The 26,163-nt window shown below is 47.4% G+C and overlaps 1 protein-coding gene across 1 annotated transcript in view; it reads right to left on the reverse strand.

The window, feature by feature from the left end:
* Positions 1-4,381: 4,381 nt before the first annotated feature.
* The window catches only part of LOC147668922 (uncharacterized), a 74,110-nt gene continuing 52,328 nt past the window's right edge, over positions 4,382-26,163 (reverse strand). The window contains exon 2 of the mRNA XM_086948342.1: positions 4,382-5,379. Coding sequence (XP_086804468.1) covers positions 4,382-5,379 — 998 coding nt within the window. The remainder of the gene's footprint in view (positions 5,380-26,163) is intronic.

The raw sequence follows: 26,163 nt of genomic DNA on the forward strand, positions 1-26,163 counted from the left end.
TGCTTATTCCATACATATGTTTTTTAACTGCCCGAAACTATCTCAATTTATCTTAGATGTCGAATTTTTCTTAAATAATAGTTTGGGGATTACTATAAAATTAACTGCCGAAATGATTATTTTTGGTCTCCAAACGGATCATATAGGAATAAGATCAGCCGCTGAAGAAGGCTTTTTATTTATCTGCATGTCAGTTTTTCGTTTTTGTATTACTTCTCGCTGGTTAGATCCTGAGCCTCCAGCTTTTAATCATTGACAATTAAAATTGTTATCCATATATCAACTAGAAATGGCGATTTATAGATCTAAAGGTTTAAAAAGGAAGACATTTGGTCAAAAAGTTTGGGCTCCTATTTCAAAATGGATATGATTGGATTTGATCATGTTACGTTATGCCAAGTGCTCTCTGCAAATATATCGTTATTATTTGTGTATTGACTGTATAAACTATTACGCTATGTACCATGCTCAATTCACAACTGAATGCTGAATGAAATTAATAAAAAAATCTTTTTAAAAAAAGACCAGGATGCCATGAGCTCAGGTGCAATCAAAGGAAATCACCAATTTCACTGTTGTTGGGCTGCTAATATACAGTAATTTACAGGGTCAACGGGCCCCTCACAGTCCTGGGCCCCGTGCCACTGCACCTGCTGCACCAATGGTAAAGTGCACAGAAGCATGAAGAATCAGCACGCGCTAGCAGGAGTGTGTGATGAATGGACCAAGAACAGCAGGAGCATCTGCCGTCCGCTGGGAAAACACGAACATGGACTTCAAACAAAATATCTCCAAGCCTAAGGCTGAAAGAGACATCTTCAATCATGAGGAGCACAAATAAATGAATGCTTGCAGTGATTAATTTGTTTTAAGAAGAAAACCTGTGCCGGTGCTCATGCCATCGCTGTTGCTGCACACGTGCAAAGCTGGCGCTGCACCATTAGTTTAGTGCCCTATTGGCTAGTTCTGCTGCTGGGGGAGTAAATCATTAGGGGCCCCTTGTACAAAGCATTTTTGCAGTCGGAAACGTCCAATTACAATAATGCTTTTACAAATGTACCAAATACAAATTGTGATTCGATAACATGCTAGCTACTCGCAATTAGTGTGTGCAATTTGTTATTTAAAAGGGGCGGGTGTACGTCATTTCTTCCAATTACTGAATCTGAATGGGCTGTATGAATGTTTTGCGACTGAATCAAGGTCAAATTTTACTGACTCCCTGAAGTAGGTGGTAACCCATTTACAAATAGGTACGGGGTCCTTTGAAGAATGGATAACAAATATTTTTAAGAGCAGGCAGCTGTCCCACGGACCCCAATGTCTACTCTTAAAAAATTAAACGAAAAAGCTTATTTTTTTTCTTTTTAAATGCATCCCATTATCCTTTAAGGAAAATGGGCTGCATAAAAAAAAACAGGCTGCTTATTTTTTTATCATTTTAAATGCATCTCATTATCCTTTAAGTAAAATGGGCTGTATTAAATAAAAACAGACTGCTTTTTAAAAAACCAATCATAGACATGGTGGTCTGCTGACCTCAGTAGGCTGCCATCTCTGTGATGGTCAAAAGAGTTTCATACATTACGAATCCCGATTTCCAAATTGCGACTCGTAGAGTATCGCAAATAGGAAATCTGTATTCCTGATGCTAGTACATCCTGCCCTAAGTCTTGGTGTATTTTGCATTCTTCGAATGAGGAAAGCAAAAAAGGGCTGGGAGCTGAAAAAAAAGAAATTAAAAAAATCAGTCTGGACACAGTACTTACTCCTTACAGGAGGTAAATCAAGTTATACCTTGCGGCACTCATAGATAAAGGGCTGCTCAGTGGGTTAGCTGCTTTCCATTTGGTTGTGGCCGCACTCTTCACTACCGAAGCCTGAGCGCTGTAGAGCTTACAGAGCGACACAAAAATAAATGTGCGCCCTATAGGAGGGGATCTTAAATGCACAGAATGCGGACTCGAACCCATTGAAATGCAAGATACAGCAGGATTTATTTAGGAAAAGATGTCTACATACATTTGGGATAAACACAGTTCAACCACTAGCTCCTAAACATATGTGGTAAAAGGTATGAAGGGGAATGTAAAAGAGCCCCTGTTTCTTTCTGCAGCTACAATGGTAATCAGGCACCACAAAGAGCGAGCAGCACCTGGGCTGAAGAAGAAAGCAAGTCTGTTCCGCGAAGCGAGTACCTCTGTGCGCTGCAGAGGGGCATCGGGCTTTGATTTGTTAGCACATTGCCATCTGCAAATAGGGGGCTGTGCTGAGAGCCCTAGCTGTAAGCTCAAAGTTGCTGTGACGTGTAAGTAGTAGTTTAGTGTGTGATTTGTAAGATGGCGAGAGAGCATTGCGGCTGTGCCCTCATGTAACGGCGTGAGCGAGGTAGTAAATGAATCCTATATTCGGTTGGTACAATAGAATCAACTAGCAGTGAGAAATGCTCTGGACATTTATAAAGAAATAACACAAGGGTGTGATTGGTTACCGATCATATCTCCTTACATTCTTGTATGGCTGCTCGCAATCACGCTTCACAGGTGACCAGAGCTACAATTACGGAGACGGGAAAATGACTCATCTGAATGATGCTGCCTCACTGGGGGCACATATGACTAAGCATGCTTGCGGCAGGGTCAGAAATGACTTCTCTAAATACGTTTATCACAGGCATACCATTATGCACTGAGTGCTTGTTTTTTGAACACTTTTAGCTGGGACTTAAACATCAGTATGCCACACATCAGGCCCTTAAATACCGAACAATGCTAATTAGTGCATGGCCTTTTAATATAAATTAATCTTAAAGGGACGGATCACGCCCGGAGAGCCACAGCTGCCTGTAAAGCCTTGCAGCCTCTCTCAGAAACTAGTGCAGCAAACGGCATGCGAAGAAGAAAGATGCTGCACAACTTGTGCACCTCGGCAACCCGATACCTGCCGTTTAAGAGGCACGCTGCAACGTTCTCCCCTCTTCCGCTGTGGTATGTTGCTAGGCCCAAGATCTGCTCTCTGTGCTCCTTCACGCAAGAGATCTTTTTTTCCACGCTGCTCGTTTTTGAAAATCAAAAGCTGCAAATGGTGCCTCAGTGATGTGTGAAGTGTATTCGCTTCGCAACGGAGTTTACGCACTCGTGGTTATTACACTATATGCACGTACCCTACAGGGAACACTGGCCATTAGGCATTTTTGACTATAAGCCCTCGTTAAGTTACAACATTCCAGTAAAACCTACTTTGGGGTAAGCAGGACATAAGATTGTTACAGTGAAAATTGATCTATCTTGTTTGTATTAACTGGTGTTGTAGAAACTTTCGTTTTGAGTGAAGTTCCTGGCATAAACTGTGCAGTGATAGGGTTCAGTTTAGTGTGTATTATTTGGTGCCGTTGCATATGTGCCTTTCGAGTAAAGCTCTTCACACACCCAGTGCAGCGATGAGGCCTCTCACTGGAGTGTAAACTTCGGAGCTGTAGAAGATGTGCCTTACCAGTAAAGCTCTTCTCACACACAGTGCAGTGATAAGTCCTCGTTCCTGTGTGTGCACTTTGATGCCATACATCGCCTTTCTTTCTGAGAAAAGCGCTTGGAAGACACTTTGCAGTGATAAGGTTTCTCTCCTGTGTGTTTGGTGTTACGAGACTTGACCTTTGATGTAAGCTCTTCTCGCACACAGTGCAGTAAAAAGGCTTCTCTCATGTGTGTACGCTTTGATGTCGTAAAAGGCTTCCATTCTGGGAAAAGCGCTTTGAACACACAGTGCAATGTTAAGGTCTCTCTCCGGTGTGTATTAGTTGGTGCGTTTGTAGATTTGCCTTTTGATTGAAGCTCTTCTCGCACAAAGTGCAGCGAAAAGGCTTTTCTCCTGTGTAAGTTTTTAGATGATGTACAAGGCCTCCCTTATAAGCAAAGCGCTTGGAACACTCAGTGCAGTGATAAAGCTTCTTTCCTGTGTGTACGATTTGATGCAGTACAAGGGTTGCCTTCTCAGAAAAGGTTTTGGAACACACAGTGTAGCGATGAGGTCTCTCACCTGTGTGTACACTTTTTTTTGTCAAATCTATTTTATTAGCATTTTGTATATGAATCAAGGTACAGTACAAAATGTAATCAGCAGAACAAGACAGTCCAGGCACGCCAGTACAGCAGTAACATATCTCCGATCAGCATGTTGTATCATAAGATAGCCACGCCACAGCAGCACATACAAGCGGTACATGCGCTGCGGCTCAGCCTGTGCATGCCGAATTGAGTCCCAGAGTCACTTGGAGCATTTTAGGGCCAGTCAAATCTTGCATAATGACAAGGTCACAGGGTGAATCCCACTACTGTGCAGGTGCGCATAGAGATGACATTAACCTAACAGTTAACGCAAACATTTAAACAATAGCAGCAAAAACCTGTACAGAATCCTTTTTCCCCCCTGCCCCGCCCCCACCCGCGACTCCTGTGTGTACACTTTGATGCCGTACGAGGTCTCCCTTTTGAGAAAAGCGCTTTGAACACACAGTGCAGTGATGAGGTCGCTCTCCGGTGTGTGTTCTTTGATGCAGTAAAAGGGTCGACTTACGAGAAAAGCGCTTCTCACACACAGTGCAATGATGAAGTCTCTCTCCTGTGTGTACACTTTGATGCCGTACGAGGTCTCCCTTTTGAGAAAAGCGCTTTGAACACACAGTGCAGTGATGAGGTCGCTCTCCGGTGTGTATTAGTTGGTGCTTTAGTAGATTTCCCTTTTGACTGAAGCTCTTCTCACACAAGGTGCAGCGAAAAGGCTTTTCTCCTGTGTGTATGCGTTGATGCTGAAGAAGAATTTTCTTTTGAGTGAAGCTCTTGGCACATATAGTACAGTGATAAGGTCTCTCTCCTGTGTGTACACTTTGATGCCATACAAGGCTTTTCTTATGAGCAAAGCACTTGGAACACACTGTGCAGTGATAAGGTCTCTCTCCTGTGTGTACGCTTTGATGAGGCCTCTCTCCTGTGTGTACGCTTTGATGAGGCCTCTCTCCTGTGTGTACGCTTTGATGCCGTACAAGGCCTTTCTTATGAACAAAGCGCTTGGAACACACAGTGCAGTGATAAGGCCTCTCTCCTGTGTGTGTTCTTTGATTCTGTAAAAAAGTTGCCTTTTGAGTGAAACACTTTTTACACGTTTCCCAGGAAAATTGCCTGAGGCTGGTGTGTCCTTTTTTGTGCCTCACAAGAAGTGTCTCATTGATAAATCCTTTCTCACACACATTACAAGCAGAGCGTCTCTCCCTCATGTGCATTCTGCGCCGTTTTTTTAAGTAGATATTTTGAGTAAAATTCATCTTGCCTCCGGAACCTTTATGGCTTTCTTTCCCATTCATACTTTCTAGATGCGATTGTTGTTCTGCAAAATAGAAAAAACATTGAAAATTACATGAAGAAAATATTTCCTGAAAAAGCTGCATTGGTATAATATGGAGAAGTGAACAGTTGCAATTCAGGGAAAAAAAATATATGTTCTAAGAAAAAGAGTCACATTTCCCTTTGAGGCACAAATGGTGGATAGTCCTCCTACATAAAGTGAGTTGACCTAGTCCTGCAGCAGGAGCATGCTGGGAAATCAAGTGATTCACAAGAACCACTGTTGGACATGGGGTTTCTGGTTGGCTAGGGTAGGCATCTAAGCCAGCCAGAATCCACCACTCTAGTCAGGGTAAGCCAGATACACACCCGAGATAATCTGCGCTCACCCTCTGGTAGCTTGGCACTGAGCAGTCAGGATAGTTTAAAGAGGCAATGTGCAAAGCATTTGTGCAACACACTCGCGCAGCAACACAGTGAGTAAACCACACAAGGGAATCCACACAGGATTAAGTAAAAATAGATTCTATATTTTACATCAAACAAGACCTAAATGACTTAAATCACACCATTAGTGCAAATAATGCAGGTTTGTCAAAGAAAAACACATAAATTACTATGAAAACATAGGTCACAGCGCACCTGCGCAGCTATTGCACTTCATACGGTAACTGAACATGGTTGAAGTGATTCCATTTAGAAACCAAACGTACGGCGCAGGAGCACCTACTAAACTTTAAACAGTAATTGAGATTGAGTCTTCCAGCAGTTCTCCTCTATGGACGGCCTTGCACCATTCTTGAGGTTATCTCCAGAGCAGAGACAATGCTGAACAAGAAATGCCCCTCACGCTCTTGCGAATTTGGAGCCCACCGGAGACACCTGAATCGGGTCTCTTTGCCCAAGGGAAACCAAGCCACCCAGGAAGGAGAGCAGGGAGGCTTTACCACTCTGCTCGACCAAACCCGCCTCACAGTACCTTTGTGGGTACAGGGTCACTGTCCTCAGGGCATCTGTAACTTGCTAATAATGTTGTCATGTCTCGGGAGTGGGACCCGACGTTGAGAGCTTCGTGCAGTATACGCGTTAAAACCAGAGGACAAGGCTGCCTGGAATGAGCCTCAGAATGCTGGCCCGCCGCATGTTACAGAACAACTTGTCATCGAAAGGCCTGCCTTGAAGGCTTTGTGCAGCTCCTGTAGCTCTACAGCCTTAGACGCTGCATTGTACCACCTCAGAGCAGTACAAGTCTTCAGGGGGCTGTTCCTCGAGTCTCACCGCCAGAGGGGCCACACTAGTTTGTTCTTGGTGGCATTTGACGGTGGTGATGTCTTGCCAGACTCCGGGGTGAGGTTCACAATACAATTCAGCTGCAGTGAGCACGATGCTCAAGGACGTGTTTGTTTCTCTGGTAATGCCTCCAGGCGAAACAACGCTGTTCACGCTAGAGAAAAAACGCTCACCACATGCTGGTTTGTAAAACATGGAGCACTTCCCTAGAAGGCACAAAGGCACTCCTCTGGTCAGAGCGCTGCACTGTAGGGCCATGGTGCACTCTCCTGCAATGCACAAAGTTTTACCTTGGTGCAGAAGGGAGCACTGGCGACATGCTAGCCCTTGTAAAATGAGCTCACCCAGCAGAAGTCTTGGAGAAAAGAGCCAACAAAGTCTTTGATGGCCCTGAGATTTCGAGAGAAAAGGGGGCAAGCAAACAAACCCTTGGAGAGCACTTCAGGGAACAAAAGGAGGTGGCAGGCAGCAGACAGCGCATACAGTTAGGTTGCAAATTGTCAGTCCCTCCTGCAGCCCAGCAGCAGCAGGTCAACACAAGGCAGTTAGTCAAAATAGTGGTTGCTCCTGGCAGCACAGCAGTCCTCATGGCAATGAGCAGTTTGTAGAGCAAACAGTGTCTGGCTACAAGTCCCAAGCAGCGTCTAAAAACATGGGATCAGAGCTCCAGTACATATACTCAAACATTTCTTTGATGAACGAGTGATCTTCAAATGAACCCTCAGAAGTGTGCAACAGTCCCTTGCAGCCCATCCCTGGCTCCAGTGGATCCGTAGGGGGTAAATCAGCCCTTTGAGTGAGGGAAGGACACAACCTATTCAAACAAAAGTGTGAATCACCTCTCTCCCAGCCGAAGAAGACTATCAGCATGCAGATGAATGCAGATGTATCCCCTGTCACACCCAGCCCCTCCCATTGGGAAAGCTTTGTTGTCATGACTCTTCCAACCATGATAGTTGCAGGGGTTTCCTCTGTGGTTGAGTGAGGGGGTCAAACGGTAACCTCAAAGAATAGTGTTCAAAACACCTTTGAGGTCGAGCTTCCCCAATGTAGAATGCTGAACAGCTTTCTTTAAAGTACTCATGAGGCGTTCTACCAGACCATTGGCCTGGGGTCAAAGGGGAGTGCTTTGATGCTTTATACTGAGGTGATTTAGAAAGTTTTTGAATTCTTGACTATTAAAAGGCGGGTCGTTGTCAGATTTTAAGATTGCAGGTACAAGTCATGACGCAAAGATGCCATCTAGGTTTTGAATAACCCTGCTCATATGTAGTGGATGAAAAGTCTTCTACCAATGGAAAATGGGAGTATTGATCAACAATAACTAGAAGATGATGTCCATTCTCTGGAGGGCCATAAAAAAATCAATAGCAATTCTCTCCCAAGCATGATGGGGCAATTCTGGCATAATCAAAGGTCACTGACTAACTGGAGATGAAAGACAGTCGCATATGTGACAAGTCTTCAATTCTTTTTTGACCCTTTCGTCAAGATACAGAAACCAGACTCGATCTCGGAGAGCCCTCTTACTGACAACTATTCCTCAATCTCCTACTTGGGCAAATTCGACTACTTGTTGTCAGAGACTTTGGTGAATAACAATCTGTGTACCTTGCAGAATGAGGCCTTCCTGCGCTACTGAAAGTTCATCTCTTCCATTTCTGAACTTCATATACTCGCTGTCATTAGTGAGAGGTTTAGAATACTGGTTCCACTACTTTTAATCTTGACATGCCACGACCTTGGCTCGTGGCAGTGACAATTTGCTCTAAAGACATGGCAGTTGGTGTGCTCGATTTCACAATGAATTTGATGTAACTCTCCACTGTCTTAGATAGGGTACCAGGGCATAATAAGCCAGTTTCTGATCTTTCCCTGGATGATGAACAATCGTTCAGTTGTACGCTCAATTCGAGGAGGCATTTTTGCTGTGGGATTGCCAAATACCATCAACAATGCTTGGGGATCAGCCACTAATGTGAAGGGCTTTCCATACACAAACACATGGAAATTATTCACAAGCCCAAACCAGTACCGAACTTTCTTTCTCAGGGTGTGCGTATGCACGTTCAGTTTGTTACAGGCTCTTATTGGCATATACCACAATATGTCTCGGGGAATTTGGCAGTCCGTTGTGCTGTGCAAGGATTGCGCTTAACACCACAGGGCTAGCATCAACTAAAACCCCTGTATGGAGTTTGGGATCAAAGTCGGGCATTTCAATGGCGCTCTCAATGGCTTGCTTGATTTTTTGGACGCGCTGTTGCCCTTCTCTTCAAGGCATCGCTCTAACATTGCTGTTCCTCTGCCGCTCGGTCCATAAGCGTTAGGAGGCCTCAGGGTAGCTGCGAGCTATATAAACTTAAATTCATTCATTCATTCTTCTCACACTCATGTGACCAATGAAAAGACACATACTTTTTGGTTAGTTCAGGTGCAATGACCATAGCAAAGTCTTGTATGTATCTAGAACAGTAATTGGCCGTTTCAAGAAATAATCATAAGATAGAAATGCCTTGTGGAGGATTTGCAGTAGACAATGCTTGTACTCTAGATGGGTCAGGTTTCATACCCCATCACAAAAGACATGGCTGAAGAATTTTGTACAACACAATTTGGACAGTGGACCACTCTTAAACTCCCCAAGCACCAACCCACATATCACCAATACGTATGTATGATTTCCATTAGAAATGCGTGCAAATTTTCAAATACTCCCTGTCCTGAGAGTATATCCCAAAGCCTTGGGAAAAAGGGTCAATATTTTATCAAACTTGAAAAAGCACCGCTTAAGAGGTTAAATCTCCACTCAACGTGGGTGATAAAGTTCGTAGTCAAAGACCATTCCAAATGAAAAGACGCTGAATCGTAATTGCAAAAAAGTTCAAAATTCTTTTAATAGTCCATTTAAGAAACCAGCCAACGCGTTTCGTTCCGTCAAGCGGAACTTCTTCAGGGCTGTAAATCATAAGGTAGAAAAAAGACATACAAAAAACCAGTGTAAGTTACTTCAAAACGAAAATTGTGTACATACATGAATAAATACATAAAAATACAAATACACCAAAACAAACCGAACTCAAAAGTGAGGTAGTGTTGTTGGGTGAAAATTCAGTTAATCACATACAAAAAACAGCGTCATTATTGTTATTGTTATGCTCAGATGTTAATAACAATAATGACGCTGTTTTTTGTAAGTGCATTTTGAACTCAGATATGAAGGAGGATTCACTTCTAAGTAATATGTGATTAACTGAATTTTCACCCAACAACACTACCTCACTTTTGAGTTCGTACTTGAGATACATAAAGCTACTTTAATAGATTGAAAATGCAGCATGATTATTAGAGAAATGGTTCAACAATGCACCTATGTGATGATATGCTGCAATTTTTAAACCGTATTGTGGAAAGGGGCGACCATTCGGTCCCCCCGAACGTATGGCCGAGTACCACGATCCCCCCAGAAAGCCATCTTGGGCGGGAGGCGAGTCTAGGCTGGTATGCCCGAAGCGGCGTAGCCGGGGCGCGCCTTTTTCCCGCCCTGGAGTGGGCTGGCCTAGACACTGACGCGGCCGGGCCACGCCCTCGGGGCAGGCCGGGGCGGGTTTACGCCCGCCCTGAAGACGGATAAAAGGAGCAACAAGCCAAGGAAGCATCCTCTTGTTCCTGTGCACTGAAGCTGCACCACCTCGCTGCACGTGAGCTCGAGACGGAACGAAGAGCCAATTTTGAGCGTTGTAATCTTTCTTGTTTGTTTTTCAGATACTCTATCGTGAGAATGCCTAAGAAGGTGGGAAAGCGAATGACTACCGACCAGATGCTGCGTGTTCTCATGAAAGAGGTGACCGACTTAAAAAAGCGAATGGCGGAGAAAGACGAGGAAGGGGGGCCGAAACGTCCTCTGGCAGGAGCAGCTCCAGGAGGAAAAGGCAAGAGGCCCAGAAGGGGAGCAGCTGGGGGAGACAACCCAGTTCCCCGTACCCCACTCGAAGCACCCACTCCTGTGCCGGAAGAAGGGAATCCGATTCCCGTAGTGGTCACCCCTGTGTCCGGGGAGGATATGCCGCCCGAGCTGGCAGCTCAATTAGCAGCGTGGTTGGGAAAAGGTAGCAAGGGCGCCACGGCTGACGACGCGCAGGTGTTGATGAGGCAGCTGCGGGAAACAAGGGAAGCGACGACGGCACCATCGCCATCAGTTCCGGTCGCAGATACAGCTTCCGGTTCAGGTAAGCGGCCATTGCCGATTGCGAGGGATGAGTCAGCACCCTCTCGGCGGGAAAAATTGGGTCAACATGTCCCTCTGGCGATTAAAGAGAAGATATGGGCAGGGGAATATATAAACATCTTCTCGTTGCTTACCGATCACTATGAAATGGAGCATGTTAAGAGCCAGAAAGAGCTCATGCATCCAAGTGTTTGGCGCGCAAAGATGGCCGCCTTTAAGGTAAATGAAAACATTGGTAATTGGGGCAAGGCATGGGGGGTTTTTACATCCATCGTGGGTGAACGTAGGCCCGAATTGCTGCCCGAATTGCCGATTTATCAGTCACGGATCATGGGGTACTCCGTATCTCACGAGGGCAATCATTGGTTTTGTTACGACAATGTTTTCAGAAAAGCAAAAGAGCATGATAAAAACTTAACTTGGGATTGTTATGATTTTGTGTCTTGGTCCAAAATGGAGGACTCCGGTATGTTGAAGGTGCCATTGATAGGCAGTAACGTTGGTGAATCCTCCCGCCAATATGCGGGGACGCCCTTTCGATCAGGTACGAGTAACGACAATCACTCGAGGCCAGCCGGCAACGCAAATAAAAGGGGGGTTTGTTGGAACTTTAACAGGGGGAAATGTACTAGGCCCCAGGGGTCATGCAAATTTAGGCACGAATGTGGGGGGTGTGGGCAATCATCCCATCCTGAGTCCATGTGCAGAGCCAAAACGGGTGATAACGGGGGTAGAGGAGGCGCCAAACAGGTCTGACATAGTCCGAGGGGCGCCTTTACCTACCCCGATTGATACCATGGCAATGATTCCCTGGCTCAGCGAATACCCGGATCACGCTTCCGCTGGGGTGTTGCGCAACGGATTTTCATATGGTTTCCGCATCCCAGTGGGAGAGTTTCAGGGTATGCCGCGATGTAAAAATCAGATATCGGTCTTACAGCATACGACCGTGGTACAGGAAAAGATCAGGAAGGAGGTGGCTCGAGGTCGAGTCGCCGGTCCATTTAATGTGCCACCAGTTGCTAACTTTGTTTGTTCCCCTTTAGGGGTGGTCCCCAAGAAGGACCCGGGTGAGTTTCGGCTGATACATAATTTATCAGCCCCACGTGGTCTTTCAGTGAACGATGCGACAGACCCGGAAGTGTGTTCGGTGCGGTACGCATCCTTCGATGAGGCCGTAGCCATTTTGAATCGCCTGGGGCCCGGTGCGCTGATGGCAAAATCTGATATCGAGTCAGCGTTCTGGTTGCTCCCGGTACATCCAGACGATCAGCGTCTCCTTGGTTTCATGTTTCAGGGTCATTATTACATGGATAGGTGTATGCCGATGGGGTGCTCTATATCTTGTGCCTATTTTGAAAAGTTCAGTTGCTTCCTGCAATGGGTCTTCACGAGGAAAACGGGGTTTCAAAATGTGATGCATTATCTCGATGACTTTTTGTTTCTGGGGGCAGCCGGGGATCCCGAATGTGGACAGGCTTTGACTGCATTTTGTGTTCTGATGAATCATTTTGGCGTGCCATTGGCACCAGGTAAGACTGTGGGTCCCTCGACTTGCCTCGAGTTTCTGGGGATCGAGCTGGATTCCGAGGAAGGATGTTTTCGTTTACCAGGGGACAAAGTGTTAAAATTCAGGGCATCCCTGCAAATGTGTATAAGTGAGTCTAAGGTTAGGCTACATCAATTACAGCAATTGGTGGGACAGTTGAATTTTGCCCTAAGAGTTATACCGATGGCCCGCCCCTTTTCTCGCTCGATCGCTCAAGCCATGGTCGGCCTGAAGGAGGGTCATCATCGCACACGGCTCTCGGCAGAGGTTCGCCAGGACATGCGTATTTGGTTGGCATTTCTGGCGGATTTCAATGGCCGAATTGTCTGGAACAAACCGGCCGTGTCCTCCGAGGAGCTGGGGCTGTGGACGGATTCAGCAGGGAGCATTGGTTTTGGCGCCATATTCGGCACTCAGTGGTCAGCACAAAAATGGCCGTCATGGTGGCATGAGAGTGATCTGACAAGTAACATTGCTTTCCTTGAACTTTTTCCCATTCTGGTGGCCCTGAGAACTTGGCCCGAGGGGTTCAGAGATCACTCTGTGGTATTCTGGTCTGATAACATGACCGTTGTTGAGTGTATCAATAGCCAGGCAGCACGATGCAAGTGGATCCTGAGATTACTCAAGGAAATTGTGTTATTATGTATGCAGTTGAATGTAGTATTTAAGGCAAGACATGTCCCGGGGGTGATGAACCGGGCGGCTGATGCGCTTTCTCGTTTTCGTATGCAGGCCTTCTGGGGTTTTCTGCCCTCAGCGGACCCGGTGGCAGCACCCTTTCCCGAAGCTCTCTGGTCTCTCGGTGCCCCGAACTACAGAACCTCGTGGGAGAGAGTTTAGCACCCAGGACGAGGAAGGCATATGAAGGGGCGTTCCGTTCCTATTGGGCCTTTTTGGGGGCAGCTAGGGGGGAGCTTTGGGGCCAGGAGGATTTGGTAGTGAAATTCCTGCTATCTTTACGTCATGCAGGCAAATCAGTGGCTACGGCCCAGAGGCATCGGGCCGCCATTTCCTTCGTGGCTAGGGCTCATGGGATCCAGGACCCGACAGCGTCTTTCGTAGTGCAAAAAGCGCTACGTGGGTGGCAACGCCTTGAGGGTCGCAGAGTAGATGATAGGCGCCCGATAGGTCTGGATAGGTTGGCTTTGTTGTTATCTGTACTCCCTGCAACATGTTCATCCCAGTATGAAGCAGTGTTATTCCGAGCCGCTTTTGTGCTAGCATTCCATGGGGCTATGCGAGTAAGCGAATTAGTGGCAAGGAACAAGCAGGATACCAGGGGGGGACTGTGCCGAGAGCATGTCCGAATCAGGGGGGAGACAATGACTGTCTCATTTGTCAAGTCCAAAACCGATCAGGGTTCAATGGGGGACTGTATAATGATACAAAGGATTCCCGGGTCCTCCATGTGCCCGGTTAGTTGTGTAGGGGAATATTTAGCGCAAAGGGTGGCATCATGGGGGGGACCTTGTTGAGACACGCTGACGCCACCCCACTGACGAGGTTTCAGTTTCAGCGGGTGCTTGCGATGTCGATTACTGCTGCGGGCTTGAACCCGGGCGAGTTTGGGACCCATTCCTTTCGGATAGGGGCTGCTACAGAGGCTACGGCCAGGGGTCTGAATGTTGAACAAATTAAACGTGTGGGGCGTTGGTCCTCCAATTGTTATAAGAGGTATGTGCGGTTGCACATGTTGTGAAGCTGTAACGATGTACTCACGCTTCTTGTTTTTGTTTGGTTTCAGTTGCGCAAGCTTACGAGGCGGGGCGGACTATGCAGTCGACCCAACACCGGGCCAGCGGTCATACTTCACCGGCTGTGAAAAAGGAGGTGTGGGTCGTGGGCCACTCATACGTGAGGCGAGCCGCGGACGTATTCAAAGCAGGTGACATGAATCACGTGGCTGGGGAATACGGGTACAGTGTGTCCTTCTACGGAAAGGGCGGACTCTGTATTGACCAGTTTCAATCATTTTTTGAGGGTTTGCTAGGGCGGACGAGGTCACCGCCGTCTATAGTCATAGTACATCTAGGGGGCAATGATTTGGTCACCACTGGTAGACGACTTCTTCTTGAGGCGATGCTTTCCACTGTAAGTTGGTTGGCGAGGAGAGTTCCAGGGTGCACGATTGCATGGTCCCATATGATCCCGCGAAAAATATGGCGGGGGGCTGTTTCTGTTTCTGCTTTAAACCATTCAGTAAGGAAAATTAATAACAAAGTGAGTAGATTATTCCATTCCAAGACACTGCATTCTATTTCGCATGGTTGTATTACTGGTGACAGTATGTATTTGGGGGATGGTGTTCATTTGTCCCGGGTGGGGAACGAGTTACTCATAGGAGACTGTGTAGCTTGGCTAAAGACTTTAAGTCATGACCTTTAGGTAGGAGTGTTGTGGGGGGTCCGGATAGCCGGTCAACTATCCGGCCTGTGGCGGTAAGGTCATGATCGGTGAGCACTAATTGGAAGATCCCTATGAGTGGGCGTCACCCATTACGGATGGGAGCGCTCGAAGGAGGTGGCCATTGGCCCCTCAACGGGGAAGGCGGTCCCTTCTAAGGATGGGACGCCGAAAGGAAAGGAAAGGCGGTCAAGGCCCCTTCCTGGGTAGGGGGGGCTACAGCCCCCTCCCGGAGAATTTCCCGGGGCCAAGACATCTGCGACGGCAGATGTGGTAAGATGTGTGGGGTTTGGGGGGGGGTCTACTCTACCTTCTAGATTCCTCACACGAGTCCTCGGACGACCTTTAAGTGGCGTCGAGTTTATTGGGGCCCCCGTCAAGTCAAGGGAAATTGGTAGTTGCACTCGAGGTACACCTCTGTGCGGTCGCCCCTCACAAGTGAGGGGGATATTTCTGGTTAGGGATCTTGACACCGGTTACGACCTTGCCGTTGGCCCTGAAACGTTAGGATGTACAATTTCAAAATTTCAAGTTAGATGTTTTGTAGGATGTTAGTTCGGCTAGGAGAACCTTTGTATTAGAGAATATGTTAAGGTTAGCCAAACATCGCAATGTGGTAATGAAATTGTACATAATATGAAACTGTTATTTTAATGTTTTAATTTTGTTTCATATTTTAATAAATACGGCCGGGAGGGTCACTCCCTCCCGTCTTCCAAAAAGTTCAGAACTGTTTCCGGTTTCTCATCCTTGGAGATTGTGTTGAGAGGGGGTGGCGGGTATCTCGGCCATATGGAAAGGGGCGACCATTCGGTCCCCCCGAACGTATGGCCGAGTACCACGATCCCCCCGGGAAGCCATCTTGGGCGGGAGGCGAGTCTCGGCTGGTATGCCCGAAGCGGCGTAGCCGGGGCGCGCCTTTTTCCCGCCCTGGAGTGGGCTGGCCTAGACACTGACGCGGCCGGGCCACGCCCTCGGGGCAGGCCGGGGCGGGTTTACGCCCGCCCTGAAGACGGATAAAAGGAGCAACAAACCAAGGAAGCATCCTCTTGTTCCTGTGCTCTGAAGCTGCACCACCTCGCTGCACGTGAGCTCGAGACGGAACGAAGAGCCAATTTTGACCCACCCACCAGCCCCTGAAGACAGCGAGTTGTTTTGAATAAAGTTTGATGTGGTAACTCTTTTATTTGCAGGTCGGATTATTATCGTGATAACCTTGAATATGCAATAAGGAAATGGTCAATTTGTGGTATGTTTTGCAAATAAAGTGATCTTGCTCTAGTGTTGGTCAGTAGCATGTTTTAATAAAGTTGTTGCTTTTAACTGTGTTTTAAGTAATTTAGTCATTTAGTTTAGAATTCATTTAGCATTAGAACTGTCGTATTTATTTTGGTCGGGCGGTAAGGTCATGATCGGTGAGCACTAATTGGAAGATCCCTATGAGTGGGCGTCACCCATTACGGATGGGAGCGCTCGAAGGAGGTGGCCATTGGCCCCTCAACGGGGAAGGCGGTCCCTTCTAAGGATGGGACGCCGAAAGGAAAGGAAAGGCGGTCAAGGCCCCTTCCTGGGTAGGGGGGGCTACAGCCCCCTCCCGGAGAATTTCCCGGGGCCAAGACATCTGCGACGGCAGATGTGGTAAGATGTGTGGGGTTTGGGGGGGGTCTACGCTACCTTCTAGATTCCTCACACGAGTCCTCGGATGACCTTTAAGTGGCGTCGAGTTTATTGGGGCCCCCGTCAAGTCAAGGGAAATTGGTAGTTGCACTCGAGGTACACCTCTGTGCGGTCGCCCCTCACAAGTGAGGGGGATATTTCTGGTTAGGGATCTTGACACCGGTTACGACCTTGCCGTTGGCCCTGAAACGTTAGGATGTACAATTTCAAAATTTCAAGTTAGATGTTTTGTAGGATGTTAGTTCGGCTAGGAGAACCTTTGTATTAGAGAATATGTTAAGGTTAGCCAAACATCGCAATGTGGTAATGAAATTGTACATAATATGAAACTGTTATTTTAATGTTTTAATTTTGTTTCATATTTTAATAAATACGGCCGGGAGGGTCACTCCCTCCCGTCTTCCAAAAAGTTCAGAACTGTTTCCGGTTTCCCATCCTTGGGGATTGTGTTGAGAGGGGGTGGCGGGTATCTCGGCCATATGTGTTTTTAATATGGGTTTGTTTTGGTGTATTTGTATTTTTATGTATTTATTCATGTATGTACACAATTTTCGTTTTGAAGTAACTTACACTGGTTTTTTGTATGTCTTTTTTCTACCTTATGATTTACAGCCCTGAAGAAGTTCCGCTTGACGGAAAGAAACGCGTTGGCTGGTTTCTTAAATGGACTATTAAAAGAATTTTGAACTTTTTTGCAATTACGATTCAGCGTCTTTTCATTTGGAACGGTCTTGGACTACGAACTTTATCACCCACGTTGAGTGGAGATTTAACCTCTTAAGCAGTGCTTTTTCAAGTTTGATAAAATAGCTGAAGAATTTCAAGCTTTTCTTGTGGAATTCACATTTGTCAGCATTCAGAGTTAAGGCTGCATCATTCAGCAAACGACATACTTGCATGAGAGTTTTGTAATGCTCTTTCTGTGCAGCCCCACAATACCAATATATCACTATAGTTAAATGCATTTACTGCAGGCTATATGATAAGTCAAATGACGACTTGGAAAAGTTCTGCAGCAGAGGATATACCAAAACTCAATCGCTTTTAGCAAAACAAACCAATATGCGTAGAAAAGGTTGCAACATATCTGGATTTTTCTTCAAGTTCCAATTGGTAAGATCCTTTATTTTAGGTTGAGTCGAGAGAAGAACTCTGCGCCATTCAATTGAGTTATTAGATCAGCAATGTGCGGACTGTGCGGTTTCTCTTGCTCAGTTGCCTGGCCGGACGCATGTCAACACTTATGCGTACAGGTCCTTCACTGTCTCTTTTAGGCACTGTTACAATGGGAGAAAGCCATGGTGTCGGACCAATGGACGTTCAATGATGCCATGTGTAAGTAACAAATGAAGTTCCTTTTCAACAGCTTCTTGCAAGTGAAACGCAACTCGCCTGTGTCTTTGATGAAAATTCTCATTTACGTGTAACCTTACTTTCATTGTTTGACCTTTCCCGACCCATGAAATAATGAAGGAAATTGACTTACAATTTCATGATGAGCATTCATAGTGTAGTTCACTGATATCAGTCCCATATCAGCAGCACTATGGAAACTCAGCAAACACTTGAAGCTGTTCCTTGAAGTACATGAATAGGCGTATTCACCACAGTTTTCTTATGTTTCATCGTGGCTACAAAACTCAACATTCTACGCCGGTCTTTTCCCCATCTCTCTAGCGCTTACAACCTTACCGATGATATACCTTGGAAGTCACTCATGAAGGATCAATGCTACTACTGCAAGAATAAGCTTGTTAGTTGCACTTGAAGAAAACAGCTATTGAATTTGTTAGACCTGGCCCTCTCTACAGGATCACCCCCAAACTGGTGCCTTCACCCTTCCTATTATTGCTGAATTTGTTTCTGTTGGCCTTAGGACACCCTCCTGTTCTACGCCACTGTGAACCCATGTGGTACCCTTTGTAAAAGCTCTCAGGACCAACTAGGCTACCCCACTGGTACTCCCTAGCTGCCCGCGGCCAGGACCAGGCCCTAGGCCACCCAGATGCCACTGGTCCTTGCCCATCCACAGAGTGGGGGTAGTTACCCCTGGCACATAGTAGCCATTCTCCACTCTTCCCCTCATAAGGGCAGTTCTAGACTGACACTGATACTCCAGCCTAGGGTCCGCACCCTCAGGCTGACCAGAAGTCACAGGCGAGGCTCTCCTCCCTCTACCTCTACTCCTAGGGTTCCGCACTCTCCTCCTTTGAGAGGTACCCTTAGAACACAACTCTCCCGCCAGTTCAGGAACTCTCTCCAGCAACTGATCTCCCAACCTAGGGTCTAAACCCTCAGGTTGCACCGGGGTCAGAGGCGAGGGCTCCCTCCTCTGCACCCCCTTCCAGAGTTCTGCACCCTCCCAACTGGAGCGGTACCCCTGAAAGCCAAACTGGTAAGGACACTGGTTACAGATGTCCCTCTCTCTCCAGGTCAGGCAGATCCTGAACCTGTCCTCCCAAACCAGGGACTAACCCCTGCGATTGAACACTTGCCTAATACGCCAGGACTTCTGGGGGTGCACACGGCCTCAACCCCATGAGGGTAACACACGACTCATGTGTCGTGTGAAAGTCTGCCTGGCGCAGATCTCCCGACCCCTGTTCATCTGACAGCGTGCAAAGATCCCCCAGGACAGAAGTGGTGTCACCATTGCCATTCAATGGTGACTCAGTCCTTCTGGCTGGCCCCTGACCCACTGGTTCTTCCACTGGGGAACACATCCCCCTCTCACCCCTCAATCCAGACTCCTGCATCCTCCCAACTGGAGCGGTACTGCTAGACACCAGAACCACTGGAGCTCCGTTTACAGATGTTCCAGGGTCTCCTGACACTAGGAGATCCCCCTCAAATGGCTTCCTAGTACAGCCTAGGCCCTCAACCTGGTGTACCCTTAGGGAACCCTCCTGGCCCGGAGACTGGGTTTTGGGCACCTGGGGACAAACAGTCCCACACTCACTCCTACTCCACTGAGACAGGACGTGAGCCCCTACACCCCTCTCACTACACTGGGACCTAGCTGGGCTACACTGAACCTATTCCCCCACACAGGACGAGAAGATACCAGAGCCACTACTTTTGGAATCACTCTCCAATACCTTGGAAGAACTTTGGGCACTTACCCAGAAGTCTGCCTCCTGTGCAAGTTCCCAAGAATTAGAGGACTCACACTCCAACAGGTGTTGGCACAACACCGGCAAACAACGACTGAGCATGTGCTCTTTGATAACCATATTGGTCAGTCCCTCAAAATCATGTTCCGGGTTAACCGTCACCCAATCAACAAGTGCATCATAACATTCATCCGCAAACTCCCTCCACGACTGGTGAGACAGTTTCTTACTGCCCCTGAACTTCAACCTGTAATCCTCTTCTTGGGAACAAGGTACCATACTTTGGGAACTGGGAATGGGACTTCCTGCACTCAACTCCATATTGCTGCCACCACTGGACCCCACCCTCACTGGTGAAGCCAGAAAACCACAACTGCACTCAGGGGATAATTTACCCTCCAGAGCTAATTTCTCCCTGGCGAAGGCCCTCTCAGCCTCCGCCACAATCTCCTGCGCTAAGACCCGTTCGGTCTCTAGCTTTTCCTCCTCCACACCCAGCCGCGCTATCTCCTTTGCATGCTCTAACCTGAGCTTCTCCAAAGCCAGCTGATGCTCCCTGTCTTCCCTCCTATCTACCCACTCCTCTGGGGAAAGGGATGGGGCACTGCCCCCGACACTGGACCAGCTAGAGACTCCCTATCTATGGGGTCCTCACTATCTACTAGCGCCCCTGTCCTGTCATCTTCTTCCTCCTCTTCAGACTCCACAGGGCCCCCTCAGACCCACCACTCTCTTGGCTTGCGGCCATGGCCCTCATCTCCTCATTGTGCTCACGTTCCCATTTGTCCTTTTGCCGTTGGATCAGGTTTTCCCGAAGGTTTGACGTGGTGTCTGTGAGAAGTTGGCCCGATATGCAGCGTTCGCTATTCTAGCGACCGCTATGTATCGTTCCAAACGACCCTTATGGTGATTGGTTGTAAGTCAACCTATAGACCAGCTATCCTAGTAGCGTGGATACGAGCAGTCTAAGGCTAAAGACTCGAGAGGGCGTGTTAAGCCAGCTGTTAACCACACATGTACCCCTTGAACACCCAGTGAAAGGACACCACACAAGTGTTATGAAAATAAACAGGATATTTATTAAGATTCACAACAGCCCTGGACTCTTTATGAGGACAGGGTACTAAGCACAAACCAAATCTCTTAGGAAAATACTACAAGTGCACAATTAAAACAAGTGTCCGAGGACACGGAAAGTTTAGAGGTCTCGGGCGGACCCGATAAGGCAAGTCGGAAGCGAGGGACTCAGGACCCTAGAGTAAAGAGGCTATGCAGGCACCGAAATGCCGAGTTACCTAGCCACGAGGGCTGCGGCTGCACAAGTCTTACAGGCGTCGGGGTCTTCGCGGACGAGCCAGGAGCCGGAAGAAAAGGAGTTGCTGGTCGGCGACCAGTGATGAATAATTCGTAGAGATCCAAGCCTGGATCAGAGATCGTTGACACCTGAAAGCAGAGGGGACCAAGTTCGTACTACTAGCCAGTAGTCAGAGGGTACCAGGAGGGCACCGGTTGGCCGTCACCTCGACTAGGTGAGTGGGCGACGCTAGGCTCTGCAGTCTCACGGACCAGGAGGCGTTGTCGGCGACCAGGATGGAGGTGCGAGCTGTCCCACGAAGGATGATGCTGGCGGCGTCGCTGGGCCCAGGATTGGGGCAACAAGCCTTGGCAGATTTCAGGGCCACGTGGTGGGCCTAAAATGGCGTCTTGAGTAGACCAGGAGGGTCCGGGATGCTTCTCGCAAAGATGGAAGCAAGGGCCAGCCTGGAGCAACCAGACCAGCAGTGATGATTGTCGGATGTTGTCACGGAAGGGCACAAGCCAGCGGCTAGTGACCGGACAACGTGGTGAGCAGCGAGCAGAAGGGCCCCACGCAGATCGTGGAGATGCTGGGAGACTGCACTTCGGTGCTGGAGCGGCTCAGGGTCGGGGCTTCTCGGACCCCAGAGCACTCACCAGAGAATTGCTTTGATGGTCGTGCTGGTTAAGAGCGTGCAGGTTTTGATGATGGCCGGTCCCTCGAGGTCTCGTCGCACCCACAGATCACAGCTGAGCTGATGACGTGGGTAGAGGTCAGAGGTGCCAGGGAAGCCGGTTCTCGTCGAGCTGGGCCGTCGGATTCCTTGAGGAAGGACTTGCAGCAAACCGCAGAGTTCTTAGATGGTGCCCGCTGATGCAGGGTGACTACTCCTTAGTCACAAGGGAGAAATCTTGAGAAGAGTCTCGAATGTCCTTTCGTAGAAAGTAGTTCTTGATTCAAAGATGATCTAATTTGGAAGGGTCCCCGCTCCGGCCTTTATCCTAAAGAAAGGGGTGGGTACATGACTAGGTCCTGCCCTAAGGGTGAGGAAATATACATTTTTGGTCAAGTAGTGTTCCCTAACGCGTACCCCACCGTCTCCATGTACTAGCTTGAAGTGCATGTAATTTCCCTCCTGTGCCAGCTATGAAGACCCAAATACATTTGCGTCCAACGTTAACATGTCCTCTTTCAGATCCGCCATGAACGGGTTGAATATTCAGTTTCTAACCATGCTATGCCAACGTCTTTTTGTGGTATACTTTACACGTTTTTCAGCTCTGGCGAAGTAGGCCCTGATGTTTGCCATCGAGCCTTTTTTTCCTGCCTTCTGACTCTGAGAGCCTCAGCCCAGGCTGCCTCTGTGCCAGTGACCCCTGCCTTACTCCTTGCGCAGCTCACGGCGCTTAGCTCAGCCTTCTGCCTGCCAAGACTGTATTCAACCTTCGAATTATCTGCTCCACTCCTCGAAAATACATTCCTGTCTCGTAGTTCAAGTAAACATCCTCCCAACTGCAGGAGCAATGGGCCCGACCTTTCTGTCTCCGTGCAAGTAATTCATAGAATCTGTTGCCATGGTAGGCCCATGCCCCCCTCACCTCTCATGCAGACACATAGACGCTTATACACACATTCACAACCAGTATAGAATAGCCTTCGTCCGAGAGACCTTTCCCTTCCAGATAATACAGTTCCTTAAACATAAGATATCAGATACGATTTGGGATTAGGTTGATCTGACATCCCAGACTTATGTCTACACTTGTAGGGCTAAGTGTCAAGTCCCCTTCACCCTCCAGTTGCACGTCAATCACACGTCATACTGCTGCGCGCGCATCCCTGCCATGTATTTCTGCTGACATTGCAGGATTCTCTTATGGATCCACCTACTCGTGACCTCATGATAAATGACGTTTCTAGTACACGCCTATTGCAACGCCTTTTCTGTTATGTATGAGCATTTTATCTCTCTTCTCAGCTGTTACGCCTTCTGCATATGCCTTTACTGTAATGCATTGACTATATATATGAATAACTGTCAATAAAATGTTGTCTGTCAGTCCCTTCCCGAACCTATGTGGTGACGGAATGGTATGCCACCTTGGCTCGAGCCAAATACCCAATTCCTTTTTAAGGAATAAAACCCTTTTTGAGAAACCTCAAATATCACGGATTTTGCCTCTTATTTATCTGAGTTATTCTTATTGACTTTACCGCATAAATTAAGCATGGGTAATTAGAATTTACCACATAACTGGCGCCCGAATAGGGACCCCTCCCCCATCTCACGCGCCGGCGGTGCGTTGCAGGCCTGGCCCCCTGCCACAGCCGGACGGACAACTACGCGTACCCGCAGGATTTCCTGTATCTCTCTCAGGCCAACGGAGGTGACTGAGGCTGCGATCGACACCCAGACGAGGCGGTGAGGAGTGCGGAGGATCCCGACCAGAGCCTAGCTGAGAGCGCAAGATCCGAGGTATACGGAGGCCCACCAGGTTCCGAAGTTCCGAAGTATCTGTGTCACGAGTCGAGTCCGAATCCAGTCCGGTCCAGTCCAGTCCAGAGTTTCCGAGGCCTTCTGTTTCCGTGCTTCCCGGTGAGTACCGTTGCTAGGGACGCATCTAGACGTGCGCATTAGTTTGTGCCGGTCAAGACGGGTTTGGGTACACAAGCCTGGTCTGCACTGTTTAGCAGTGTATCTGTACTGTTTAGCAGTATATCTTGTTTCACGCAGTTAGTAGGTTTTATTATAATTATTGTTGTTCGTTTTTGAAATGTTTTAATGTGTCATTCAAATGTCGTGGTATGAGTGAGTGTTCGATCTTCTTTAATGTGATTATTGTGTTCAGTGTGTTCATATCTGAGTAAGAACCAAGTAGCCAGATTTCAGGATGCCGTTATTCTCCAAATTAAGACAAATAAAAACTAGAAAAGGGGTACTAGAAGAAGCCGTTCCCATTCCACCTAGGGACACTCCAGGGTACTTTATGTACCACAAACATGTCCTAGATGCCGTTTTATTTCTCGACTTATGGGTGGACTACACTAAAGAACTATCAGAGAATCAGAGATGGCCCGCTGCTGGGACATGGGATGCAGATTGCATCATGAGAGTGGAAGAAGCATTATGGAAAAAGAAAGCCAGACAGTCACAGAAAGATGCCATTGAACTATGGCGTAAAGAATCGCATAGGCGTACAGAAAAAGCACACAGACTAGAAGAGAAAAGTATGGAGGAGTCTGAAAAGGCCCGAGAAAATGTATTAGTTGAGGAAGGTACCCGAGTAAAATTAGAACAAGTAGACAGACAACGAAACACATTCATGAATGGCATGTATCCCCTCTTGACTGAGGGTTTGCCTAAGGCCACCCCGGAAGTACCGAAAAATCTACCACCCCCACTGCTCCCGACTAAAATGCATCAGAAAACAGCAAAGGACATTTTCCTTTCTTCCTATCTAGACGATGTACCTCCCGATTATGTTAATACCGCACCGCCACGCACACCTCCTCCTGGCGGCCAGGATGGTCAGCTCCTACCTCCTCGACAAGCTACTCCTCCTCCCGTTCCTCCTGGTCTTCCAGCCGTTCTTCCACCTCTTCCTGGACCTGCTCCCCCTGCTTTGCACCCAACGAACCCCTTCGGAGCCGGCGCCTCAGGAGGCGCGTCCGGAGGAGCGATAGGTTTCCAGACCCCGCCATCCACCCATCGGTTGACCTTTAGAGAACTAGCACAACAGCGTACACCTAGAACAGGCGATATTACAATCTATGGAGATCGTCTTGCAGACTGTAGATATGATCCAGTACCTGGTAAAAAGAATGACGAAAGAATGTTGCTCGCATCAGTACGTTTGCGACGAGTCACGAACTTCTTATTAACACTACCTGGAATGGTAGATCATCTAGATCGAATATATCAGTTTGTCCAGACAGGAGTAGGGCCTGAAAGTATTAAGGAGGCCATGGCCTATCAGAAAGTGGATACTAAAGCCAAGATATTACGGTTTCTTATAAACTGCTTAATAAGAGAAGTGGATAGGCCGGGTATGAACCCGGAAGACGTAAAAGCACTCCACAGGTGGGGCCAGAATATAGCAGATGGGAATCACGATAAAGAGGCCTGTGTAGATAATATGTACCGAAGAATCAGAAATGCAATAAATAAGATGCATGAAAAAAGACAGCCACCACCGGAAATAGATTCAGACAAACTTGAATCCTCAGAGGAGGAGAACGAACAAGAAGAGACACCAGAGCACACACAGTTGCCAGTTAGAGAAATGATAGCTTATGTAGGTAAAGGAAGACCTTATAATAATTCAACGCGTCCAGTGCGGCCAGAAAGTAAAAGAATTTTTCAGGCAGCCATGTCTAATCCGAGAACCCCTGAACACTTATTCCAGGCCACTGACAAAATACTTCAAGAACGAATGGGGTACCATGTACTCGATTCTATGGACGAACAAGAATTAGCCAGGTCAGCCGTGCAATGGGCTGACAATTCTGAGAAATATGGTGATGATGCGTTAGCGCATACGTTTTTGAACCTGACACCGAGCGAACAGCGTTTAGCTGGTACATACATGATACAACACCTGCTCTTATTGTATAGAAGCCAACATTCCGATCCAGGCCCCTTGCCTGATATATTAGTAGAACTGCTCATGAACAAATGGAGAGGTCTAGGTACCGATCTAATTAAAGTAATTCTAGAACATCAACACAGATATAGTGCCTTCCTATGTCCACAGACCGACTCAGCACATGTCATGGAAAGAAAAATGTATTACATAGACAGACAGAATCCGTTGCGAGAAGTGCACCCAGTACAGAACGCAGACAATACGCTTAGACGCGTGTTTGTGTACACCCCCATAACTAAAATAGAATTATTGGAAATGAAAAAATTAGTACCTAGTCATGACAAAGATCCCGCAGGTTTTCACCGCGAAATAAAAGATATGTTATTAATGGGCGATTACACTTATCCAGATCTTATGAAAATATTGAAAGTATTACTGCCTCCCGGAATATACGAGAAACTCAAAGAAAAAGAGTGGGAGGTGGGAGACACAAAGATTGATAGGGCTGCATTAGAAAATGAAGAAAATACTCGAGTTCCAGGCCTAGGGCTTGGAGACAAAGTCAAGGCGTTACCAGGATTGTTAGTACAAGTATTGCCGCGTTTACTGAGTACGAAAAAGGAAGATTGGGGTGCAATATCAGCCTGCAAACAGAAACCCGATGAACACACTAGTGATTTC

The sequence above is a fragment of the Lissotriton vulgaris genome, unplaced genomic scaffold (assembly GCF_964263255.1).
Source record: "Lissotriton vulgaris unplaced genomic scaffold, aLisVul1.2 SCAFFOLD_3513, whole genome shotgun sequence".
NCBI lineage: Eukaryota > Metazoa > Chordata > Amphibia > Caudata > Salamandridae > Lissotriton > Lissotriton vulgaris.